The sequence below is a fragment of the Strigops habroptila genome, chromosome 5 (genome assembly GCF_004027225.2).
Source record: "Strigops habroptila isolate Jane chromosome 5, bStrHab1.2.pri, whole genome shotgun sequence".
Classification (NCBI taxonomy): Eukaryota; Metazoa; Chordata; class Aves; order Psittaciformes; family Psittacidae; genus Strigops; species Strigops habroptila.
Genome location: NC_044281.2, coordinates 67,173,934 through 67,197,770, shown reverse-complemented (window position 1 = coordinate 67,197,770; position 23,837 = coordinate 67,173,934). Strand labels below are relative to the sequence as shown.

The window sequence follows — 23,837 nt, the reverse complement described above, 5'->3', positions numbered from 1 at the left end:
CATCCCAGACTAAGCGTTACTCCTCTTCTGCGTTTTTACACCCTCTGGCCACATCTTTCTGGAAGCAGAGCTATTGTCACTGAGGCTTTGCGCTCCCCTTGAGACCATATGCCACACTCAACCTACAGGTCACTGCCTAGTCCTAACATTCAGGTTATTTTGCTCCTATTGAGGCATCTCAGTGCATGAAGCAGGATCCTGACACAACTGTTTCACTGTACATCAATATAACATGAGGTTAATAACACTCCGAACCAGATAATGCCTCCAGTGCAGGAGGAAAGTTTCTCTCCAAGCACACAGAAGCTCTACCAGCACGCACGCAAGCACCACCGGTAGTTACCGATCTAACAAACAACATCTGGTGTCCATTTTGGGGTAAAGGATGGAAAAGCCAGCAAAGAGCAGCCTCCAGTGCCACCTCGAGTTTTATCCTAAAGGGAAAAGTGTTCAGAAGACAAAATCCAGCATCGAAAATAATATTGCTGTGACTCTAGAAGACACAAGATGTGATCAACTGTCTCTGCAGCTTTACACAGTTACTGTCCGAGATTATTTTGCCAGAGGTTTATTTTGCCAGTAGAAGTACGGAGAGAGATTGCCACCTTGTGGTTCCTCCTCCTGCAGTGCCATGGTGTGGGGTTTTCTTAATTGCACTAGCCTAGACCAGTGGTTCCCAAACTGCCATGCAAGGATTTCTGGTGACAAGGGTACTATGGACAAGAATACTTTCCAAGTACTTACTTAACTAAAAAAGAAAGCCTGTAATTCACAGTCTCTGATTCCTGTACTGAGAAACTTATCACCAGAAAATCTTTCAGGAATCTAATCTGCAAGTTAATAAAGATGAGTAACGACTAGCAGGGGTAGACAGCTTCCAAACAGTGATTCAAAATGCTGTGGCAGCGATTCACAAAAACCAGATCGTCTTTACAGTATTTTCAGCATCAAAAAATCTGTGGGAACTCCAGGGCTGATGACAGCCTCCAGTTTCAGAAATTGGGGATGGTCTTAGACAGTAGTTCCCACAGGGCCCTAATAAGGAAGGAACAGCCATGGCTTGTCCCCTCCATCTCAGAGAGGAAGGCAGGCGCAGATGGAGCTTGTCCCTGGTTACTCTGGATACCACTTAGGGCAGTTTGTGAGATGTGATCCTAGGGCAGTATAACTTGGGGTAAGGTCTGCAAAAGGAGGTTGTCAGCTGGCTCCTCCGTAAGTTATGCCCTGGTATAGCACCAGGCAGAGTTTCCCCGCTGGAGCTAAGGGGGAGTTAGGATGGGAAAGATCAACAAGAGCATCTGAAGCAGCACACGGCCCCTGTGAAATGCCAGGGAATTAATCGAATTTGCAAAAAATTTAGCTGCCTCACCCAGAGAGGGGGAAAAGCCTCTCCTAATGGTCCAAGGAACACAGATCTCCCTGGCAGCTTTTCATGCCTATCTGCCTGCTGACATACTGACACAGAAAGCGGCCCATTTTCATGGGTGCACTAATGAGTGAACAATCAGAATTTTCAGAGCACATCCTCTTCCTCCATGACACTTTCTGCCTTGCTTTCTGCTTTGCCACTAGTGAACCTTTTAATAGCTGTAAGTAACAACTCTTTTTCAATTCCCCAGCCTCGTTTCGAGGTTCTTGTGGATGTCGGTCCAGGGAAGACCCAAAAGTTTCACAGTCCCTAAAGCGCCTTCTTCAGCACATACTTCTGAAGCTGATAAACCCCGTTTGTGCATCACATTCGCCATGAGGTCTGAACGGGAGAATAGCTGTTAGCCACCGCGTGGTACATTTGTTTCCTTGCAAGACTGCAAAGCTAACGACTACCCGCTCTCCCATAAAAATAAATAAATAAATGAATAGAATCACTCCCGCGGGAAGAAGGGAGATGAATTTCAACGGACGAGCTAGAGAGCCGGGCCTCAGCAGATAACAGAGGGAGGCTGACCGCAAATCCCAGCTCCATAGAGAGGCTTGGAGCGGCGCCGTATCGCCGAGGACGGGCTCCCTGGCAGTGTCGCCAGCCCCGCACCAGATGCGGGGTGCGCGCTGGATGCCGCCCGCCACGGGGATGCTCCCGCGAACCCCCCGGCAGCCCCGCTCCGCCGGCTCCTCCCGCCGCGGGCTGGCTCCCGGTCGCACGTGGCGCGGCGGCTGCCCGCCCCCCGGCCCACGTGTACCGCCGCGCCGTGCCGCGCGGTGCCGGCTCCCCGCTGCAGTCCCGGGGCGGCGAGCGGGCGCTGCGGTGCCGGTGCAGCGGCATGGCGGCGGCGGCGGGCCCGGGGCGCGGCGGCGGAGGCTGGGGCCGGAGCCGGGGTGCTGTGCTGCTGCTCTTCTTCTCGCTGTCGCCGCGGCCGCCGGCCGGGGCCGCCTGGCTGCTGGGGCTGCGGCCCGAGGACACGGCTCCGGGCCGGGTGTCGCTGGAAGGCGGCGCGGTGCAGGCAGCGGAGGGGAGCCGCTTCCTCCTGCGCCTCTACTTCCAGCCGCCGCCCGAGGGCAACGGCAGCCGCGGGCCGGCGGAGGAGCGGGAGCCGCGGCTAGTCTTCATCGAGGAGGCGGCTCCGGCGGCGGCGGGGGGCAAGACGGCGCGGGGCCCGGCGGAGCGGTGCCGGGAGCGCAGCGCCTGGGCCTCGGACGTGGAGGTGGTGGGGCCACTGCGCTCGGGCGGGGCGGCGGGCTCGGCGCTGGCCGAGGTGCGGGTGCGGGAGCCGCGCAAGGGCGAGGCGGCGGCGGCGCCGGGCGGGCGGCTCTTCTCACTGTGCGCCTGGGACGGGCGGGCCTGGGCGCACCACGGCGCGGCGGGCGGCTTCCTGCTGCGGGTCCGGCCGGCCACCCCGGCGCTGGGCGCCTGGCTGCTGCCGCTGCCCGAGGCGGGCTGGCTGCGGGCGCTGGGCGCCCTGCTGCTGCTGGGGCTGTCGGCGCTGTTCAGCGGGCTGCGCCTCTCGCTGCTCTCGCTGGACCCGCTGGAGCTCCGCGTCCTGCGCAACAGCGGCTCGGCCGCCGAGCGGGAGCAGGCGCGGCGGGTGCAGGCGGTGCGCGGTGGCGGAGGCACTTACCTGCTGTGCACGCTGCTGCTGGGGCAGGCCGGGGCCAACGCGGCGCTGGCCGGCTGGCTCTGCGCATCGCTGCCTGGCGGCGGAGCGGCGGCGGCGGCGGCCGCGGGGCAGCGCGGAGCTCCCTGGCTGCCGGTCCTGCTGTGCACCGCCGCCGTCTTCCTGGGAGGCGAGGTGCTGCCCTACTCCGTCTGCTCGCGGCACGGGCTGGCCATCGCCTCCCGCACCCTGTGCCTCACCCGGCTGCTGATGCTGGCCGCCTTCCCGCTCTGCTACCCGCTCAGCCGGCTGCTGGACTGGGCGCTGCGGCAGGAGCTCAGCGTCTTCTCCACGAGGGAGCGGCTGCTGGAGACGCTGCGCGCCGCTGGCCCGCACGGAGACCTCGTGCGGGAGGAGTTGGCCATGGTGCAGGGAGCGCTGGAGCTGCGCACCAAAGTGGTGGAGGATGTGCTGACGCCGCTGGCCGACTGCTTCATGCTCCGTGCCGACGCCGTGCTGGACTTTGCCACCGTCTCTGAGATCCTCCGCTCCGGCTACACCCGCATCCCCGTCTATGAAGGCGACCGGCGTGATAACATTGTCGATCTGCTCTTCGTCAAGGACCTGGCCTTCGTCGACCCCGATGACTGCACTCCCCTGCAGACTGTCACCCGCTTTTACCGCCGCCCGCTCCACTGCGTCTTCAACGACACGCGCCTTGACACGCTGCTTGAAGAGTTCAAGAAGGGTGAGGCCGCCGGGCCGCCACCCCCCGGGTTCCCCCTGCACCGCCCTGCACCCCCAGTGATTCCCAGGTCAGCAGTCCCCATGGCCCACCCTCTATGGCCTCGTGGCAGGACCCAGCAGGTACCAGGGATGCTGGGGGGAGCTGGGCCCTGCATGCACTGGTGTGTCACCTGGTGGAGCAGCCCTCGAGGTGGATTGAGGGCCTGCAATGCTGGTCATGCCTATGATGTTATGGAGACTGTAAGAGCCTTCAGCTTCAGAAGTCGCTGGCTCAGCAGGTGAGCCTGTCCCACAGGGCTGATGTGTCTGTGGGGCCGCGGCAGCATGGGCACAGTGCCTGCCTTGCACTCCTGCCCAGGCAAGGCAGCATTCACCACTGTTCTGCGCAGAGGAGTTTATGGCAGGAGATCAGATCTTGTTACTTAACTCTCGCGTTTTCAGCTTAGCAGTGAGAAGCAAGTCTAGGAAGCGTTTCTGTGCAAGTGGTTTAAAGAAGAAAAGCCTAAGCCCTTATAGAAAGAGCTGTACTTTTTTTGCAGCTGTGACAGTATTCATAATGCAGCAGCTGCCAGCAGCCCCAGAGATGCTGAGAGCTGTATTTCATTAACCATACCTTGAGAATACACACAGCATGTGGTTTCCCCCCCGCTGGGAATGTTTTGCTGCATGTTACTCGGTACGTCATACCGTGGTGAGTGAGTCTTTAAGAAATGGCTGCAGCAGTGACATCCTGCATTATGTAATGTGGGAGGACAGCACTCGGCTCCCGGGCTGCCTGGGGCTGCTCTGCCGCAGGCAGAGATGATCATGTGAGGAAGGCTAACCTGGTCCCTTCCAGATACCGAGAAAGCTTCTCTGAGTTATCTCCCTGCTTGTTTGGAGAGCTAGGAGGAGGGGAGGATAAGATGTGCCAGAGAAGTGATCATCAGATGCATGCAGGTCAGCATCTTCTCTGGAGATGCACGACAGTCCCCCCCCCCCACCTCCCAGGGAGCAGAGTTGTGTGTGGCACACAATACTGCCCTCTCAGCATGACTGGAGACTCCCAGTGGTGCAAATCAGCAAATTCCTTGTTTTTATACTCAGACTATTAGCAAAAGCATTAAGATTGCTCTCAGGGTTCAACCTTGGTGAGCTGCAGTAGTTCCCCATTCCCTCCCCTCCCCCCATGCTGCTTCTAATGCAACCAGTTGTCTCTCATCTTCCTAATTCCTTATGTGCTTCGCAGTTCCTTCTTAACCGTGGCTTCACGCATGATACTACAACACTACTGAAGTTCAGCTGAGGTCTCTGCTACCTCTCCCTGGTCTAGAGAGTTTGGTGTTACCAAAGATGTCAGATGACTTTGGCACATTCCCCTTGATCAGTCTCCCCTGCGCTTTGTCTGATCTACTTTGCTGTATTCAACTTCCCCCTCCAAAGCTGTTCTAAAGCCTGCTACCCTGTGGATCAACAGGCCTCTAGAAATGGACTTGTAGTTGCTTAGCTCACTGCCCTTTGCTTGCTGCCCCTCTCTGCTCTGCTTAAAAAGGGATGTTTTGTGTTGCTCTCTGAGCTGACAGGTACGTTAATAACCCTACACTTTCACGTGCTAGTCCTTATCTCAAGTGAAGATTGTCCATCCTTCTTCAGCTTTGCTCCCTTAAACTCTTGGCATTTTGCTTCAGGCTCTTCCTCCCTTACATCTCTTTGCCATAATGGCCTCCTGGGGCATTTTGCTACAGCCCCTATGTAGAGCTGTCCCTAAAACTTACTTCTGTTCCCTCTTAATTTCTTCCTGTGTTTTCTAAATCACGTGGCTGAAAAGCCTTGCTTTTGGTCTTAGTGTCTAACTCAGCGTGGTGTTCAGCAGTTCCAGCTCTTCACCCAAATGTTCTTCTCCCCAGGTGTTACTGTTCTCTTCCGATTCATCTTTCCCCTATTTTTAGGCATTTAGTCACTCCCAGCACCCTGTGTTTGTAGATGGCCACCCCCAGACCAGCCCTGAACCCCGCCTAAAATCTGTTTTCCCAGTTCAAAATACAGGTTCCCGTGCCTGCTCCTGCACCGCCACAGATGTTTGCTCCCGGCTGCCTTCAGACCCATCACCTGCTGTTTCAGCCCTGTTCACTTGACTATTTAATTTCTAAAATAAAGATTTCCCATTTGTAATTAAGAATCTTCATCACCGTCTCCTTTTCTGTGTCGGTTTGAATTATGGTGAAGTATCTTGTTTGATCCAATCAAGGTTGCTTTCCCTGGCCAGGTCTTCTGTGACACCTCACTAATTAGAGAATAGGCTGACTGCTTGTTGGTTCAACGAGTGCTTAATGAAGGCATTCATCACCTCGCACATCCAGGGTGCCTGCAGAACAGCAAATGCTCCCACTGAGGCGGCCTCTGCTCTCTTTCTAGGAAATTAAAGTCTCTGGTAAGGATGGGCATTGAGAACCACTTCCAGGTCCTTAGGTCCCAGACAAACCTGTAGAGAAACCTTGCCAGCTTGCTTTCCCTTCTCCCATGATTAACTCAAACAGGTTTTATATCCTTTATTTCTTTTTGTTATTACAGTGTTTATACAAAATACCCATCACATGTTAAATCTTTCTTTCCTGAATAGCAATGTATACTTCTGATCTGTTTCACTAACGATTAATGTTCTGCCATGTCCAATATGCCCATAATGTCATTTTTTTTGAATGATAATGAACAAGTTACACAATTTCACTGCCAGAGCTCCTTGCCACAGTACACAAACATTTGTTCTTTCTTACTGAAAATGTCAAGGGATGATTAAATACAGCACGTTGAGACTCTTGCTCACACCTCCAGCAGCACATCCCATTTCTGTCTCTTCTCCTACTTGCCAATATCATACTATTATCCTTGTTTACATGATGCATTTCTTTTCTCTCATTGTGCCATCCTAGCTATGAAGATAATCAGCTTTTTTTCCTCTCTGGTCTTTTATAGCAGGGTTTGAAGGGAAGTTTTCCTTCATTGGTTTCTAGGTATGCTCACATCTAATCTTGCTTGAGCTAAGTTCCATCAAGATGCACGATGTTTGCCTTGAGTTTAATCCATAGCAGGGTTGCAAATCCCCTCTCCCCCAGCACGACCCTGTGTAGATGTGGTTACCCTCCACAGACCTGAGGAGGGACACTTCTGTAGCATCAGCTTGCCGAAACATTTAACTTGTATGAAAGTAGTGGCATACACTTCAGTAGCACCAAAGGAGCTGATGGCACAATGTGGTTACAGCGCCCAAGAGCACCTGTGAGCTCCTGGTTGACAAAACCTGGACCCTGCCCCATCACAGCAGAGCTGGTCAAACCCTTCACATCTGCTCCTTCCAAGCCTGCTGCTGCTTGGCATCTTTCAATGTCTCTTTTGTCACTAATTCCTGGGGAAAGATGGTTAAGTTGGGTGCACTGAAAGGAACTGGGAAAAACCCAGAGAAGGCTGCAAACAGCAGTGGAGTGTGGGGCTGGTAGCTTGGATTTCAACCCACAGTCTCAAAGAGGAGGGCAGCTGCAAAAACTGTATTGAAAAACATTACGGCAGCATGAGACAGGTCCAGCTGAAGGAAGGAAATGCTTGTGCTAGAAGATGGTTTTGCATTTATCTTCTCATCAAAACTCAGTGGAATGAGCTCAGAAATAATGAAGCCCAAACACCCAGTTTGCCATCTTTTCAGGCAAGCTAGGCGGGGTCGTTATAGAAGGCATGCATAGTTGTGCAGCATTTACATAGAAGTGCTAAGTGGAGGACACTACACAGAATGTGTTCCCTCTTCTCTAGGAATAAGACAATACATACCAGTACAGTAACTTTGCTACCTGCAGCCTGAAAGAAGCTGAGACTACTGAAGGAGTGAAAAAAATTTGGAGACAATTTCTTGGCAGTTTGTATTGGTACATCTCAGAGTACCTGGCTTTATTCTAGGCTGCCAGGAGGAAATGTCTAATACAGCAGAGAAATAACTGCACTATATTTAGCAAGCTAATCAGTGCAGAGGAGCAGATGAGGTCCCAGTAGGACAAACGTCACTTTGGGAATATGGAGCTAGGAGGAAAGATTTATGCATTCATTCAGTGTGAAATGCTGTGGGTGATGCAGTCTGTTTCTCCTCCATCCCTAGAAGATAACCAAAGCAATGTGTGTTGCAGCTTAAGTCTTATGATACAAGAGCTCTCTCACGGGGAGCTCTTCTGTGAGGTCCACCTCCTTGTTCTGTAGTGCCTTTTTGGAAGTCACAGTCTTATCCCATTCCTCAAGTAATTTATGGGTTTTGATGACTAATTTCCTGTTGGAGTATATATACAGCAGTGGCAACTTTCAGCAAGTAATTGTCCTGTTGGAGGGACAGTAGAAGTTTGCTCTTATGTTCATTTTCCTGTAGCAGGGCAGATGCTGACGTACAACCCAAATTAGCCTTCTGTGGTTTGGCATCTTTTAAGAGTTACTAAAAGTAAATTCTCCAAAACCCAACTTCCTGGCTTAGCAGGAAAACAGCCTGTCCTGCGGAGGGCAGCTCTGCCCTAGGGGCTGTCTTTGCTTTTCAAAATACTCCACGGCCTCTATGAGACTTCTGCAAACTGAGTGTAGCTGGAGAAGGTGCTTACGCTTGCCAGGAACAGGGGTCAGTATCATTTCAGGTGCTTTTCTTACTGTCCTTCTGAGCCTGCAGTCATTGCAAGCACAAAGCGTGGCTTGAAGTTTAAATCAGCCTTCAAGAGATTCTTGCATTATGATAACACAATCTATCCCATATAGGGTACAGGTCCCCAGGAAAGCAATTGCCAGGCTGAGTGGGTGAGGTGCCCATACAACAAAAGATGGTTTCAGTGACTCTGTCTGAAACATTACTTTGTTTCTTCCTCCCAGGCTGCGCTAAATCTTACTGTGTGAACCCTGGGCTGCTTTACCCAACCTCAGCAAGCCCAGGAGCAGGCCTGTTTTGGGAAGGTGTTCAGCAAAGCAAGAGGGGAGCCATGTCCTTGGGGAGAGGTCACCCAGCCACCCATCTCCCTCTTGGGAGCTGTCAAAGGCACCTTCAGACTGAGCTGTGGGAAAGAATCAAGTGGCCTATGCTACAGACACCAATGAAAACAGTTTTGCATTGTCTCTTTAGAAGTTTTTTAGCTTGAGAAAGCCTCAGCATTCTTGTAGGCTTCTTTAGGCTCCACATAACATGCAAGGGGACCCACCATTTGTGGACAGGCAGGGTCATCCCCAAGAGGTCAGAACCCTGTTGTACAGCAGATGGAAGATGAGACTCTGTGCCCCCTCTAATCTCCCCCTTATCCTCCTGATCTATTTTGTCAATGGTAATACATCAGCTGTTCCAATTATTCCATCTTTTCCACAGTTTTCCTTAGGATTAAGAAAAACACCAAAGCCGAGTACAAGAAAGGCTTTTATACTGTGCTAGAGCCAGATGTAGGCAGATGAAGTTCTTATCTCTGAGGAAGGTCTGGATTAGATTAGAATTTACAGTTTTCCATTTGCATAGCTCTGATTCCCACAGAGTTGGGTGCCCCCACAGCTCTCTTGGTTATTTCCCCCCTATTTAGATGTTGATGTGCATTGTCTTTAGGTGCAACTCCTCAGGCATGTGGTTTTACCCTCGGTGCAGGGTTGTGGTAAGACAAGAGCACACGTGGTAACACTCACATGCACATTTCCAGTTCAAACTGGGGTCCCCACTTACTTCAGATGCAGGTCTGCAATGGGGCATGGAGATGCTAGCAGCCCCTCGCCCAGAGAAGAGCTCTGATTGAAAGCACACAGAAAATAGATTTCAGTTACATCAGGATCATTTCATAAATCAACCTTAGTTACCAATTACTCTGGGGGTTTTGCCTTCCATTTTGTAGCTGTACGTGGTTCATGGCTTGTGTGTGTACCTTTGATCTCCCAGTAACAGCTTTAGATCTTACTGTAAAATTTATGAAAGTAAATTTCATGCTTATCCCATGGAATGAGAGGCAAGGCTAAAGCATCTTTAACATTCCTCTGGCAGAGCACCTACACAAAAAAAAAGGTAAGGAAGTAGTCTGGGCTGTATTTGCAGCACTTTCTTTCCCACAAGTAAAGGCATTTCCATGTGTTCAGACCTTGTTCTCCCACTGGGGAGGATGCTTTGAGGTGGATCTAGGAGCCCAAGGTCATTTAGGCACCTATGAAATACAAAGGCTCCTAAAAACGGGCATAAAAGCTTTAGATATCTGTTCAAATGCTTGCTCCATCCAGAAGCTCTCAGCTGTTTATATTAGCTCTCTAATTTAGCATTAACTTTCCACCGAAATTGTTGTTTGAAAAGAGCAGATTTCATGTAGCTCATAAAGAATTTAGTACAGTTGTATCCCATGCTGAGCAGACACTTAATCACCTATAGACTTCCTGTGCAAGAGCAGCCTTGCCGAGGCCGGTGGAGCCATTCGCACAAGTGAAGTTAATTGCCCATTTGTTGTAGCATTTGCCAAACCAAGGCTTTGATTCTCAAGTGTTTCACTGTGCTTTCCTGCATCAGCAATAACCCTATAAAATTCACATGTGACAGCTTGCTAGTGGGGAAGCAGCTCACCCTTATAATTCATTTCATTTGAGCTATCAAGCAACGGTTACGATAGCGCAGTTTTTGGAACCAGTTTTACAGATCTTAAAGCTGGCTTAGATCAAGTTTGGGTTTTGTTTAAATGGTTTATCTCCCTCTATTGTACTCCCACTGAGGCAGACCTGCAGTGTAATGGCTGCAGAAGACAATTCGACCCCTCTGGCATCTCCAAAAGCCACTGCTTTTCCTCCTATGCAAGTGTAGCAGCTCCCAGGAGCAGGCAGGGAGATGCAGCTGAGCTTGGCAGCATCCCCAGCCCAGAAGGGAGCAAGCCATGATCATACAGCCAGGGCACCCACACACCCCCACCATCCCTGCTGCCGAATCTATAGGGAGGAAACCCAGGACCCAGCCAGGTCAGGGGACAGGGCTTTGCCAACGATCTCGTGTCCCACAGGTGGGAAATCAGGGCAAGTCAGCCTTTTCACAGCGGGGGCAGTGGTTTGCAAGGGCTTGGTCTGAGGTCCAGGGCTTTTTGTGGTTATGGGTGTGAGCCTGCCAGGCACGGGCTAGGATCAGCTTGCTCAGTGTGGGCCAGGAGCAACCACATGAATCGCAACCATTTTCTAGTGCTGGGTACTTGCCCCATCTCTTAATGTGGGTCTAATGTTAGCCTGGAAACCTAAACCTGGGGGTTTATGGCGTGGCTACAAGTGTTTATTTTCTGTGAAAATAAAGAACTCTCAAGCAGTCTAGCAGCCCTCCCGGCTCTGCCCCCAGCACAGTGAAACCCTGGGTCTCCTCCCAGGCTAATGGTGCTGGGTTATTTCTAAATAATCTCATTTGCCGCTACGTGAACATGGAGCTGGAATCATATTTCTCGGAGGCTGCTCTAGAGTAAATTACAGCGTTGATGTAGGTGTTTGGCCAAAAAAAGAATTGCGTCCATTACTCTCTGACTGCCTTTAAGTAGCACCTAAGCTTTTTGTAAGGGCTCAGCGGTTTTGGGTTGCATGTAAATGTCATTAACAGCAAGCTTTCGGCCAAAAGAAATAACTTCTCCCCTCTCCTCGCTCACCCAAGGACTTGTAGGAGACCAGATGGCCCCAGTGTTTGGGAGCAGGGTTTGGCAAAGGAGACACGTTCAAAAGTTGGACTTTGCTAAGATGAAGTGTAGCTGTTGCTGCTGTCCTGCGGCCAACTCTGCTGCTTTCTTCTTTTTAAGTCTCAAGTCGTGTTGCTTTATTACTCCTGAACAGACGAGATGCACAAACCCGGGTATGAAAGGAGTGAAATAACCCGGTCAAAAGAACATGCTGAATTTCCAATGCCCCAAAGCTATTGATTTGGGGTCTTTTTTAAGCATCCCAGTGCTACTTGCTATGATGTTAAGTTCTCATTTCTAATTCTGTAGGCGTGGGAGGCAGCGAGCTGCTCTCTGAAATCTTGCAATAAAAGCTTGGTATGAGGAGGAGGGAATTTATACTGTGGAAAATGCCCAGGCTTTGCTGTGAGAAATGTATAGTGCTGATCTTCAGCTGAGAAATGTCACTTGCTCGTCTCGGATCCAGGACAAGGTTATTTGAAGGTCGCATGTTCCCCAGCAATTTGTGTTTGATGGGACTGCCAGGCTGCCCTGGATGTGCTCATCCCTCTCCCTCTGCAGGGATGAGGCAGAAGGTACCAGCAGGCGAGGAGGGAGCTGTGCAGCAGGCAGGAGCCCACCCCTATTGCATCCCTGTGCATAAATACTGTTCGCATCCCCTTGCCCCGAGCAGCAGGCGAGTTTGGCAGGGAGGGGTTATGGGATAAGCAGATGCAGAGGCAGCTGCATAGCAGAAGGGACCTGCTCCCCCTTTTGGGTGACCATTGCTGCTCAAGGAGCTCAGCTCCGAGCCCATGGGGAAAACATGTTTGCAGCTTTCTGGAGGTGCCTGGTACAGCTGGGTTTGTGCAGGCATTGCGACAGGAGACCCCAGGGATGCAAAACAAACAGAGGGAGCTGAAGTTGTTGGCTGTGGTGCCAGTGAAGACATTTTTAACGTTTTAAGTAAAACTAGAGGTTCAGAACCCTGTGCTACAGGGGCAGTAAGAAAACCAGTGCTGTTTGTTAACAGCTAGAAACCCAGAAGTTGTTTGTGGCTTGGGATTTGGGTTCTGGTCAAGCTGCTGAGCAGGAGCATAAATCAGAGCAGACAATAAAGGAAGGGAGAAGTTGAAGAAGTCAAAACAGCTTACAGAGTTGGACATGTGAAAACAAATAGCAATATTTCAAGTATGCCAAAAGCAAGAAGTGTGAGAATGCGTCAGTAGAGCTTCCAGTTTACCGGGGACAAGCGGGGAGGCTGAAAACGTGATTTAGAAACACTAAGTTCCAAGCAGGAGTCACCATCATTGCAGCTGAAGATCCTGGTCCCAATCTACTTGTTTAATGCAATAGAGAGGACATGCTGTCAGGGGCAGGGTTTGGAGAAGATGTTCAGGTGCAAGCCGATGGCTTGGAAAGCATTTAGCCTCTGCATCCAGATGGTTCGCCCTAGAGTTCTGCAGGAGCTGGGCTGAAAGCTGCAAATAAACATACGCATTTCTGCATTAAAACCAGCTGCTGTTCCGAGGAGCTGGAGGCTTTGCCTGTGTTTTAAGAAAAGCTTTAGGATTGGTCCAGACAGTGATGGATAGAAAGATGGGGGGAGGCTGTTCCTGGCAATTTGATAGGAAAGATAATTAACAACAGAATGAGAAAACACCAGGAGGATGAGGGAAACCAGGAGAGCCCAAGGACATGCTCACAGTTCTGTGTTGGAGGACGCTGTCTCATTGCTCTGTTAGCGTTGTTCATGTCAATGAAACCGAGGGTAAGCAAGAAGCAGCTGGTATAACATACACACCATTCCTGCACAGGAGGCTGTCAAAGAGCTAAACAGAGTGACTCGCAGCAGATTGCCCAAGAGTCACAGAATCATTAGGGTTGAAAGAGTCCTCTGGAGATCATCCAGTGGAACACCTCTGCCACGGGAGGGCCACCTAGAGCAGGTTACACACGAACGTGTCCAGGCGGGTTTTGAATGTCTCCAGAGAGGGAGACTGCACAACGCCCCTGGGCAGCCCATTCCAGTGCTCTGCCACCCTCAGTGTAAAGAAGTTCTTCCTCATGTTGAGGTGAAACTTTTGTGTTTTAGTTTATGGCCATTGCTCCCCATCCTGTCGCTGGGCACCACTGAAAGAGTCTGGCACCATCCTCCTGTCACCCGTCTTTGAGATATTTATATGCATGCATTTATATGCATGCATACCCCCTTAATCTCCTCTAGACTAAACAGGCCCAGCTCCCGCAGTCTCTCCTCATAAGAGAGATCCTCCAGATCCCTGATCATTCCAAAAGAAAGCAAGTAGCCCCAAAAGAAGAGGAAGGGATAGTCCTGTGACACCTAGGAGTCAGCCTGGGGAGTAGTAGCCCTGTTAGGCTGGGCTGTGTGTCTAGCCCTTCTCCCTGGGTTAGCGCAGTTGGGGTGGCTTTGGGTGCTTCTGAGGTTTGGCTGTGACCTGTGCCTCTCCCACCAAGCCCTGTCCTCCTGCCAGCCTGCCGTGCTGGGACCCCCCTCACCAGAGGTAGGGGTCTCACTGCTGCTCTGCTCTTCCCCACACAGGAAAGTCCCACCTGGCCATTGTGCAGCGGGTGAACAACGAAGGGGAAGGAGACCCATTCTACGAGGTGATGGGCATTGTCACCCTGGAGGATGTCATTGAGGAGATCATCAAGTCCGAGATCCTGGATGAGACGGATCTGTACAGTTAGTGTCCCAGAGCAGCTACTGCGGTTGCAGGAGCCAGGGTGGGAGCCCGCACACACAAACAGACATGTGGGTAGGAAACAGGCCAGAGCAAATTGTGGTCCTTCCCCAGAGCAATTCACAGTCATAGTGGCAAAGACAAGAATGATGGAGAGATGCTGGTCAGATGTCAGAGAGTCTTGAATGCTGAAGATAGAAAAGCACCAGCATTAGCAGCCAGTGGCTGGGCAGGGCCTGACCCAGGGTCACGTGTGTTGGGCATGAAGTGCCCATGGGTGGTTCCCAAGCTCCTTCCAACTCTGGGTGACACATCCACCTAGGGCAACCCAGGACTTGTTCCTGAGAAAGAAGTGCGTTTCACCAGCCTCCCCAGAGAGCTGCTCCCAAGGCTGGCACACACGGCACGTTTTGTGTGCCCAGCTGCTCTGGCTGCTGCTCTGGCTGCTGCTCCACAGCAGCCCTGCCATAGGGTGCAGAAGACATGCCTCTCTATATGCATGTGCATGTGGTATGGGCCCTGCAGCTGCAGCGGCTTTGTGGCTGCTGCAGGCAAGCAACTGCTTTGCTCTCTGCCCCACAGCAGACAATCGGAAGAAGGAGCGTGTGCCCCATCGGGGACGCAAGCCCCAGGACTTCTCCATCTTCAGGCTCTCAGACAGCGAGATGAAGGTGAAGATCTCCCCGCAGCTCCTCCTGGCCACCCATCGATTCATGGCAACAGGTACCCTTGCCCTTGTGCAAGCCCTGCATTTGTCTGCCGCAGCACCAGCCCCACAGGGCATCCCTAAGCCATTCCTGGGTCAGGCTCCTCTGCTTAGTGAGCGGCTTCTGCGTGCCTGGACCCCCACCCTGGGCATCCCACTGCTCCACCAGCGTGGGTTTGTGTTTGGCTCCCCTCCATGCAGCAGGGTGCTAAGGCTGCAGGAAAGGGGGCCATGCAGCTCAGAGGACCAGCGGCTCTTGGCAGCGCCAGCCCTGCTGAGCAAGCATGTGTTGCCTCCCCTCTAGAAGTGGAGCCTTTCAAGTCCCCCTACCTCTCTGAGAAGATCCTGCTGCGGCTCCTCAAACACCCCAACGTCATCCAGGAGCTCAAGTACGACCGCAAGAACAAGAAGGCGGCAGAGCATTACCTCTACCAGCGCAACCGCCCTGTTGACTACTTCGTCCTCATCCTGCAGGTGCCTGGGGCAGCAGCAAGTAGAGCGTGGCAGGGGGTGGCCTGTCTCTCCTCAACCACCTTGCTCTGGGCTGCTTCTGCCAGTGGAGGTGCCCTTCTTCTCATACAGGGCAGCGAGGGTCCCTGCAGCCCTGGGTGGGTTGGTCATCAGGAGTGCAAGATGCTTGTCTGAGCGGGTTTTCCTTCCAGGGGAAAGTGGAGGTGGAGATTGGCAAGGAAGGGCTGAGGTTTGAGAACGGGGCATTCACATACTACGGTGTCCCCGCCATCATGGCTGTTGTCTCCTCAGGTAAGGGCTCTGTGGGGTCTCTCCAGCCCTGCCTTTGCTTCAGCAGCCTCCATGGGGGCTGAGCTGGGGCTGGCCATGGGGTGGGGTGGCCCTGCTGCAGGGTATGGGGCTGGCAGGAATCCTTCCTCTGTGATTCCTACACCTCCAGCTCTCATTTCAGATAATGATGTGCGAAAAGTGGGCAGCCTGGCTGGATCCTCCTTCCTATGTAAGTATTTTGGGACAGGCTGGGGCTCTAAAATCTCTCCTCTGCAGCACAGCCTGCTTGGAGGAGGGATGGGTTTGCACCCTGTGCAGAGCAGCTCAGGCTCTGCACTGACATCACCCCTTTAAAAAGCTCGGTGGAGAAACAACTGAGAGGCTGATGCAGCCTGCAGAAAGGACATGGATGTCCCTTTGCAGTTTCAGCTAAGTGCTGGATCCCTGCAGGTGGATCCCAGCAGGCTGGTACTACAAGGGGCACTGCCCGCAGGTGGCAGCATGACCATGCTGATGTGAGCAGTAAACCCTGTGACTTCTTGCACGGTGCACCTGGGTCTCAGTGTAACATCTCTGGACCCACTTGCATTCCTGAGGCTTGGAGGATGAGCTGAACGTGGGTCCTACACCAAAGGAATGGGGACTGCTTGTGAACTGCAGAGATGAATCTGTGAGCCGTTTGCACGTGGTGGTGGGGGAATCAGCTGCGTTTAAAGTAGATGCCCCAGTGCCGGTAAATTCCTTGCCTGAAGAGCTGGTGGGTTACCTGCAGAGGGAGCTGTGATTAGGGGAGACGGTGCCCCCCCCGCCCTTCTTTTCTGGTCACCCCTGCAGATGGTTAATCCCTAGTGGTTTGGGAGTGATTGGGTAGATGTGCTGCTCACCCCCGGTCAGGCACATCCCTCATCCCAACCCCAGATGTTGCAGTTGGATCTGCAGTGCTGATGGTATGATGAGAATGCTCTGGGTGACTAACCAAAACAAGAACTCGCCAAGTTCAACCTTTAGGGAGTTGCAGGGAGGAATGTTGTTAAGAGAACAGGGAGAGTCCCTTAGGGCATGTGACTGTCATTCCCATGGGTCCCAGTCTGCGTGCTGCTCTAGGGTTCACCTATTTCCTGCTGCTTGCTTTGCTTCCATTTGAAAGGCTGGCTCTGGACTACTGGATTAACCCCTCAGTGCACATTCCTGCTCTCCCGTGTGTCCACAATGTGCTTGGTTTGGACAGAGGAAATCAATGAAGTGGCTGGTTTCCCCCAGGATGTTGCTGCATGGCCTGATGCCTCCGTGCCCTCAGTGACCATCCCCAGGGCCCCACTGAGGCTGGGGCAGTGAGTGCTGCCCACGAGCCACGGGACAGGCAGGGCACAAGCCACAGTGGGAGCAGTGTCGGTATGGCCACACATATCCACAGTGCTGGCCGCTGGGACGCTGCTGCTCAGGGGTCCTTTTGCTCCCTGTGCTCACATGTGATCCTGTGTCATGAGATGTTTTCTGCCATTCAGCCACCCCTGCCTACCCCGGGACATGTGCTGAGTTGCACCCCTGGTCAGTGAGGAGGCATGGTAGGCACAGGTCAGAGGGCATCTCCCTTGTCAGGATGGTGTCCTCCTTCCCCCTTAAAGCCCAGCAGAAGTTAGTGTGAGCAGCATGTCACAACGGAGAATTCAGACATTAACCCTGGAGCATTTAACACTTCTTTATTAATTAACCATTGTTATGCAACTGTTTAATCACCAGGTGATCTTTGGCATTGGTGGTGCAGGGCATTGCTGCAGGACGATCAGGCAGTGAGAGCAGGAGGAGAGTGCTAGTGGTTATCAACCTGTCCTTTGCTCCCAGCTGGGTGAGGTGGTTCTGGGAGTCACTTCAAGCTGGTGCCTTTGCTTCAACTTTTATTTGCAGAAGGTTTTGACTCAGAGGAGGACATGAACAGGAATTACTGAGGAGTAACTGAGTGGGGAGATTGAAAGGAGGATGTTTTACCTTTGAAGAGCATTGCAGCCACGCTGTGGGCGCAGTGGCTGGGGGGAAGGCAATGCACCTCAGGCAGGCAGGACAGCAGCTGCAGGAAGCATGGCCATGGCTTGAGGAAGGGGCTGACAGCCAGTGGGCTCACCTCTCCCTGTACAGATGCCTTTGAGGTGGGTGCTGCCAGTGGTGAGAGCAAAGATGAGGCATTGGGAGGTGTTAAAGAGTGCATCACTCATGGTTGATTTCTCCATGTTCCCCCATGGAGCCCTGCACCCCTGTGGCATGGCCCAGGGATGCTGTGGAGGGCAGTGGGGCAGCTCCCTGTAGGTAGCAAGTCACAAGAGGGGGAATGCCTACTCCTGAAATTGTCACTGCTGCTGTAACACATGGCAATGGAACATGGAAAGTGAATGGCCTGTGATTTGCCCTCTCTGTGGCAATGGGTCAGGCAGCCCCAGGCATGGAGTCATGGCTTGTTGTGGTTCCCCAGCGGGGTGGCTCTTGGCATCACCCCAAGGCTGTTGACACCCCAGGCCTTGCAGAGAGCTGCAGGCAGCCTGGCGCAGATGCCTTTGCATCATGCTGAGGGGCTTCTGCCACCCCCTGCCTGCAGCTACGGGGCTGTGTGGAGCAGGGTCTGCTGCAGAGCACATTCCCTCTCTGCTACCTGCCTGCACACACAGAAGCATCCCAGATGCCAAGCACAGCGACTTGGCTTAGCTTCTGCCCATCCCCCAGGCGACACAAGCCGACCACAAAGTTCCCTGTCCTGGCAGCGGGTGGTGAAGGGCTGGAGCAGGGTGCCAACACTCAGCCCATAAAGGATGCTTTCTGCCCACGCTGTGGTGCTAGGAAGATGTGTGGCTGTGCAGACAGGCCTGGCAAGAGCTGGTTCCCACAAGCCGCATCTCCTCTTACCGTGTCACAGAGCAGCCTGTTGATTTGCAGCACTCAAGTCTGTGTTCCTGCTGGTGTCCCTGGCCCCAGGGCTGGCAAGCGCCTCCCTGGAGCAGAAGCAGGAGGGTGTAAGAGGAGTGGGAAGGGATGATGCAGGTGGTGGTGAGAGCCCAGCCCAGGACTGCTGGCACATGATTCTTTTCCTTATTCTTGGTCTATCTGACACCATCCCTCGCCTCCCTCTCTCTGTCTCTCCCTTTCTTCCTTCCTACCCCTCCCTCTCTCTCTGCAGTGCCTGTCTCAGTGTCCCGTACCTTCGCCTTCAGCAGAGGGGACTCACTGGCTGGTTCTCCAGGTAACAGTGCATGGCTTTGGGCAGGGACTGTGCATGTGCCAGGCTCTTTTCAGCTCCCAGTGCATGGTGCACCAAGGCCCCTCCACCCTGCATGTGGGGCAGCATAGGCAGAGGAGCACCCGTGGCACCCCACACTGGGCAGCCCCTCACTGGTTGGGACACAGGTGGCAGACTGGGGACAGCAGCCCTGCTGCAGCCTCCCCAGTATGATGCGAACCCCAGGAAGAATGGGATAGAAACAAGGGGGAGCCATAGACAGCTTGGGCTTTCCTTGGTGTCCAGTTTCTGTAATTTCCTGAAGCCAGTGTTTAGATTTTCTTGCTACTTGCTGCTTCTGATGACAATTGCCCACAGCCATGCATGCACACTTCCCTGCTTCCCTCGCTTTCTAGCAATCAGGGTAATAGAAGGGCATTTTAGCAGCAGAGCAAAGTCAGCAAGTTGTTGATGTCACCCATGCAAGGAACAAGGAGCCTTTGTTCCCTAAGAAATCACTGACCAGACAAAATCTATCACACCCAGTGTCAGAGGCCATCAGTCAACATGAGTGACGGGCCAGCTTGCCATTGCAGCCTCTGCTCCTGTTCTGTCAGGGTGAACAGGAGCGTGCCCTCGAGGCAGGTTAAGCAAACCCCTGAGGGCTGCCAGCTGCAACCAGAATTTGTGCCAAATGCCATGCAGAAGGCCTGTGTTAGCAGGAGAGCTGTCAGTTGGTGTGAGGGGCAGGCAGCAGCTCTAACCTCTGTTGCCGGTGCCAAGTTGGATGCCTGCCTGCCCAGTCCCATTGGTTTGTGCATGGCTGGCATGGCAGAGTCTCCACCACCAGCATGCACTGAGGAGGATCCTACCAGAGATCCCCCATATTGCCCCTGCCAGTCCCGGAGTCCGTGGGGCAAAGCTACCAGAGGTGAGAGTCCACCCTGGCCCTGCGCTGGCACTGGGGACCCAAGCAGCACCATGAGTGAGAAGTGAGTTTTTGCCTCTGCCATTCCCTCCTGCAGTGAACAGGTCACCATCGCGGTGCAGCGGGCTCAACCGCTCCGAGTCCCCCAACTGGGAGCACAACGATTACGGGGGCAGCAACACGCAGCTCCACAGCAGCAGCAACAACATCTACACACCTGACTACTCTGTGCACATCCTCTGCGATGTGCAGTTTGTCAAGGTACAGGCTGGGCTGGCAGGGACTGTCCCATGCTGGGCACCCCTTACCAGGCACCTGCTTGTTCCGCTGTGTCCTGGGAGCCTGGTGGGTGCCCAGGGGGTGCTGCAGAGTCCCACACTCCTGCTGTCCAGGGGTTTGGTGCCACCAGGTCCCCAGGAAGTCCTGGTGGACCCACTGAGCTGGGTGCGCATGTCTGTCTGCACAGGTCACCCGGCAGCAGTACCACAACGCGCTGGTGGCCAGCCGCATGGACAGCTCACCCCAGTCCCCTGACATGGAGGCCTTCGACAGGGATTCAACCAAGGCATCGACCCTGCGGGGAACCCCACAGACGCCCAAGGAGGACCCCACCACCCTCCTGAATGAGAAGAACAGCGTCATGTGTGAGTCACCCAGCAGAATCCCTTCCCTGCCATGGGCCCACGCTGCATGTCCCCTGGGGGGACCGTGCTGGGACCTGCTGGCATGATGGGCACACCACTGCTGAGACACAGTTGCACATGGCCTGGGGCATAGGTGCAAGTGTGCAGGCATGTAATTCCTCATCTCTGTGTGCTCCTGTTCCCTGAGGGTCTCTGGCACTGGGACCTGCTATGGCTGGCATCCTGCTGCATCCTGCCCCAGGGCACAGCACCTCCCTGCCCTGCCACCATGCTCGCCCTGTGTCCCTGCAGGCAGCCGCTCTGAAGGACTGCACAGTCCCAGCGAGTCGGTGTTCCTGCGCATGGAGAGCATTCCCTTCATCCAGGAGGAGACGACTGACAATGAGGAGAACAGCAAGCACCAGAGTGAGTCTGGCCGAGGGACATGCACATAGGACGCTGGGGGTGGCGAGGGCTGTGGTGCCCCGGGGCGCTGCAGCCACACTGGGCTTTTGCAGACAGTGAGCGCTGTGGCACTGTCCTGGAGCCAGAGTCCCCGGGCAGAGAGATGGAGACCAGCTCAACGCCAAGCAGCAATGAGGAGACACTGGGCAGGAGGCTGCTGAGATCCCTGAGTGAGTGACTAACCCATGGAGGGAGCACGCAGGGAAGAGCTCCTGGGGACACACTGCATGGGGCTGGTGTGGAGTAGGGGGGCAGCTCAGTACCCTGGCAGTACTCCAGCAGCAGGCAAAGCTGCATCTAAGCCTAGCTCAGGCAGAGCCAGTCACTCCGTCCTGAGCACCCTTGCCCCCAGCACCCCAGCCCTAAGCACCCTTGCTGCTGCAGGTGGGCGCAAGCAGCGGCCGTCGCTGGAGGATGAGAAGTTGCCAGAGGAGAGCTCCAATCTTGACCCATTAATCACCTGAGCAGCAGCGTGGCCAGAGCACAGTGCTGGAGGCCCATGCAGACTGGAGGTAGGAACCTGCCTCTTTGGTGCAACATTCCAGCAAATGGGAGGTTGCTCAACATTAATAACGTAAAATAAGTTTCAAGCAGCAAAGGCAAATGATGTGATTTGCATGCAGGCATGCATGTTGCTGGGGGCTGGAGCTGGGTCAAGCCATCCACCCATCTTTGGGGCAGGAGAGGATGTGGGAGACAGTGAGACCCTGACTCATGTTTTCACAGCTAGAAATGTGTGTCTTACCAATATCCATAAACCTGGCTTGGAAAGGTGCTGCAGGCTTGAGCAGCACCAGGTGAGGGAAGGCAAGCTACGGCTACCTGCACAAGGCTGCGCTTCTGTCTTCCAGGTCTGCAGCATGGGGGTCTCCTGCCACGAGGCTTGTGTTCAACAGCAGCAGGTCTGCACCCGCTCGCTGCCTGCCCGCCTGCCTGCCCGCTCGCGCCTCCCCTCCCTGCAGGACTTGTGCAGAGCCCCATCCCCAGGCGAGAAAGGATGTGCCCCCAGCGGGGCTGAACCACCGGGGCAGCTGGACCAGCTAGCTGGAGTCCGAGGGCCCTTGCCCAGCTGCTCCCTGGTAGCATCTGGTCTCAAGGAAGAGGTGGAAAAAGGAAAGGTAGAGAAGAGCCTGTTACAGCCTCCCTGCAGGCAGAGCAGGGGGGGGCGGCCCAACCCATAACCTCCCTTAGCATCGTCTGCCATCCCCATCCCAGTGAGCCCCAGAGCCCCTTGGTGCTGGTGCTGCACAGATGTGGTCTCCACCACGAGGAGAATGTGCTGTTTGGGGGGGTGCCACATGCAGCTCAGGGCCCCAGCACACGTTTGTGCCGTGCCTAGTGACACACACACTCGCAGCACCTTGCACACACTGACCATCAATGCAGCCCGGTGCTCCTGACCCCTGCTAGGCACAGGGCAGGGAGCGCAGCTCTCTGGGGCTCCACGCTGCCTTGAACCATCCTCCTCTCTGCACATGCCTGCCTGTGCAAGGGAGGCTCACACCGAGCCTTGGGGTTGGTACAGACCAGTCAGTAGTGTTTGTAGAGGTTGAAAGCAACAGGGATATTACCATTAAAAGTGATTTCTCCCTGAGCTATGTACTGTCTGTGTCGATGAGTGTAGGGAAAGATGTGCTAACCTCTCCAACTGGCCTAGGCTGCCCTCATACCCATGGCCAGAGGTGGCTGAAGTAACAGGACACTGAAGCAAGCAGGTAGAAGACCAACTCAGCAAGTGCTTCCCAATTTCTCCCTGTGAACCTCGGCTCTCTGTCACACTGGCTGCCAGGAAAGCGCTCTGCAGTGCAGAGTTACACCACAGCAGTGCAGTGCAGACAAGGACTGGGGAAGAACAGGAGTTAATATCATGCTATTGCAAACACAATAGGGGGATACACATGCCGGAGCACAGCCTGAGAGATAACAGCAGAAATCTCTTAGTCCACCAATGCTGATAAACCTTCAGCTGGAGTAACTGCATCCCTGTCTGGACATTGCCCTTCTAAGGAAAAACACAGTGACTGAAAGGAGGCCAGAGGAAAACAACCTCTTCCAAAGGCTGAAGGAAACAGGGTTGCTTTATCTTAACTACTGAAGGATGTGGAGAAGGGAAGTTTTCAAATACATAAGAAGCTGTTGCAGAGAGGACAGGAATAATCTGTTCTCCGTTGCCATGGTAAATGGGATAATGGGTAATGAGCTTACACCACAGAAAGAAATTTAGGTCACTTGTTAGGAAAAACAAGGCTGTTAAGGCTAGCAAAGCACTGGTACAGATCACATATGGAGTAGGCCAGGCTGCACACCTAGAGGTGCATAAGGACAGAAGTGTAAAGAGATGTCAGAAATAACAAAAGCAATTGATTCCCTCAACTCCTTCTCCTGATATCACCCCTAGAAATGATCCTTTAACCAGGACCCCATCATCCTAGCTGTGGATGGACAGGAAGAAGAGAAAAAGCTCCCCACCTGCACAGAGGCCAGGCTGCCTCTGGCTCATTCTCTTATGTGACATGAACACTAACCTAAAAATGACAAAAAAGAGACCCCATGTGCTGTCTCTCTGCAAGCACAGCAAGGGAACAAGGCATCATTTTTGCCTTTAGTGTCTAAGCTGCAGCACAAGCAAAATGCATCAGGGCATCAGTGACTTAGCAACTGACCCAAGGAAAGGGGCCGTTTCCCTTTCTTCACCAAGATCTTGGCAGGAGGCTGCTCTGTCAAGGTGGTAATAGCAGCTCACAAATAGATCTGCAAAGAGTGACTGCAAAGAACAGGAACAGATGGTCCCAGCTCTTTTTCAGTGCCAGAAACAGGCTGTTGCTGGCAGGTCCCGCTGAAGCCAGGGGGAGTAGGTGGTGGTTCATCAGAGGCCTGCTGATAAGGAGGGAAGATCCACTTTTCAGCACATCAGAAGCAAGCTAGGAGCTCTGTGCCAGGGAGGGATGGCCAGATGGTTGGGTAACACATGACCGTCAAGAAAGCACGCACATACAGACAGAACAAGCTGAACAGCACAGGGAAGGGCAGCAGAAAGAGGAACACAAGATGGATATGAGAGGAACTGGT

General features: G+C 53.5%; 1 protein-coding gene across 1 annotated transcript; it reads left to right on the top strand.

The window, feature by feature from the left end:
• The first annotated feature begins 2,258 nt into the window (after positions 1-2,258).
• On the top strand, positions 2,259-22,362 carry CNNM1 (cyclin and CBS domain divalent metal cation transport mediator 1). The gene is made up of 13 exons (XM_030488101.1): positions 2,259-3,777; positions 13,962-14,105; positions 14,686-14,826; positions 15,114-15,283; positions 15,472-15,571; positions 15,732-15,779; positions 18,714-18,776; positions 19,778-19,941; positions 20,147-20,324; positions 20,616-20,729; positions 20,822-20,938; positions 21,153-21,280; positions 21,620-22,362. Exons 1-12 carry the CDS (start codon positions 2,259-2,261, stop codon positions 21,230-21,232), a joined length of 2,838 nt encoding a protein of 945 aa, XP_030343961.1. The 3' UTR covers positions 21,233-21,280; positions 21,620-22,362.
• The last annotated feature ends 1,475 nt before the right edge of the window (positions 22,363-23,837 follow it).

Coding starts and splice junctions, on each gene's coding strand:
- CNNM1 (XM_030488101.1), top strand. CDS start 2,259: ATGGCGGCGGCGGCGGGCCCGGGGCGCGGCGGCGGAGGCTGGGGCCGG. Junction 15,284..15,471: donor ACTTCGTCCTCATCCTGCAG/GTGCCTGGGGCA, acceptor TTTTCCTTCCAG/GGGAAAGTGGAGGTGGAGAT. Junction 18,777..19,777: donor CTCACTGGCTGGTTCTCCAG/GTAACAGTGCAT, acceptor TCCCTCCTGCAG/TGAACAGGTCACCATCGCGG.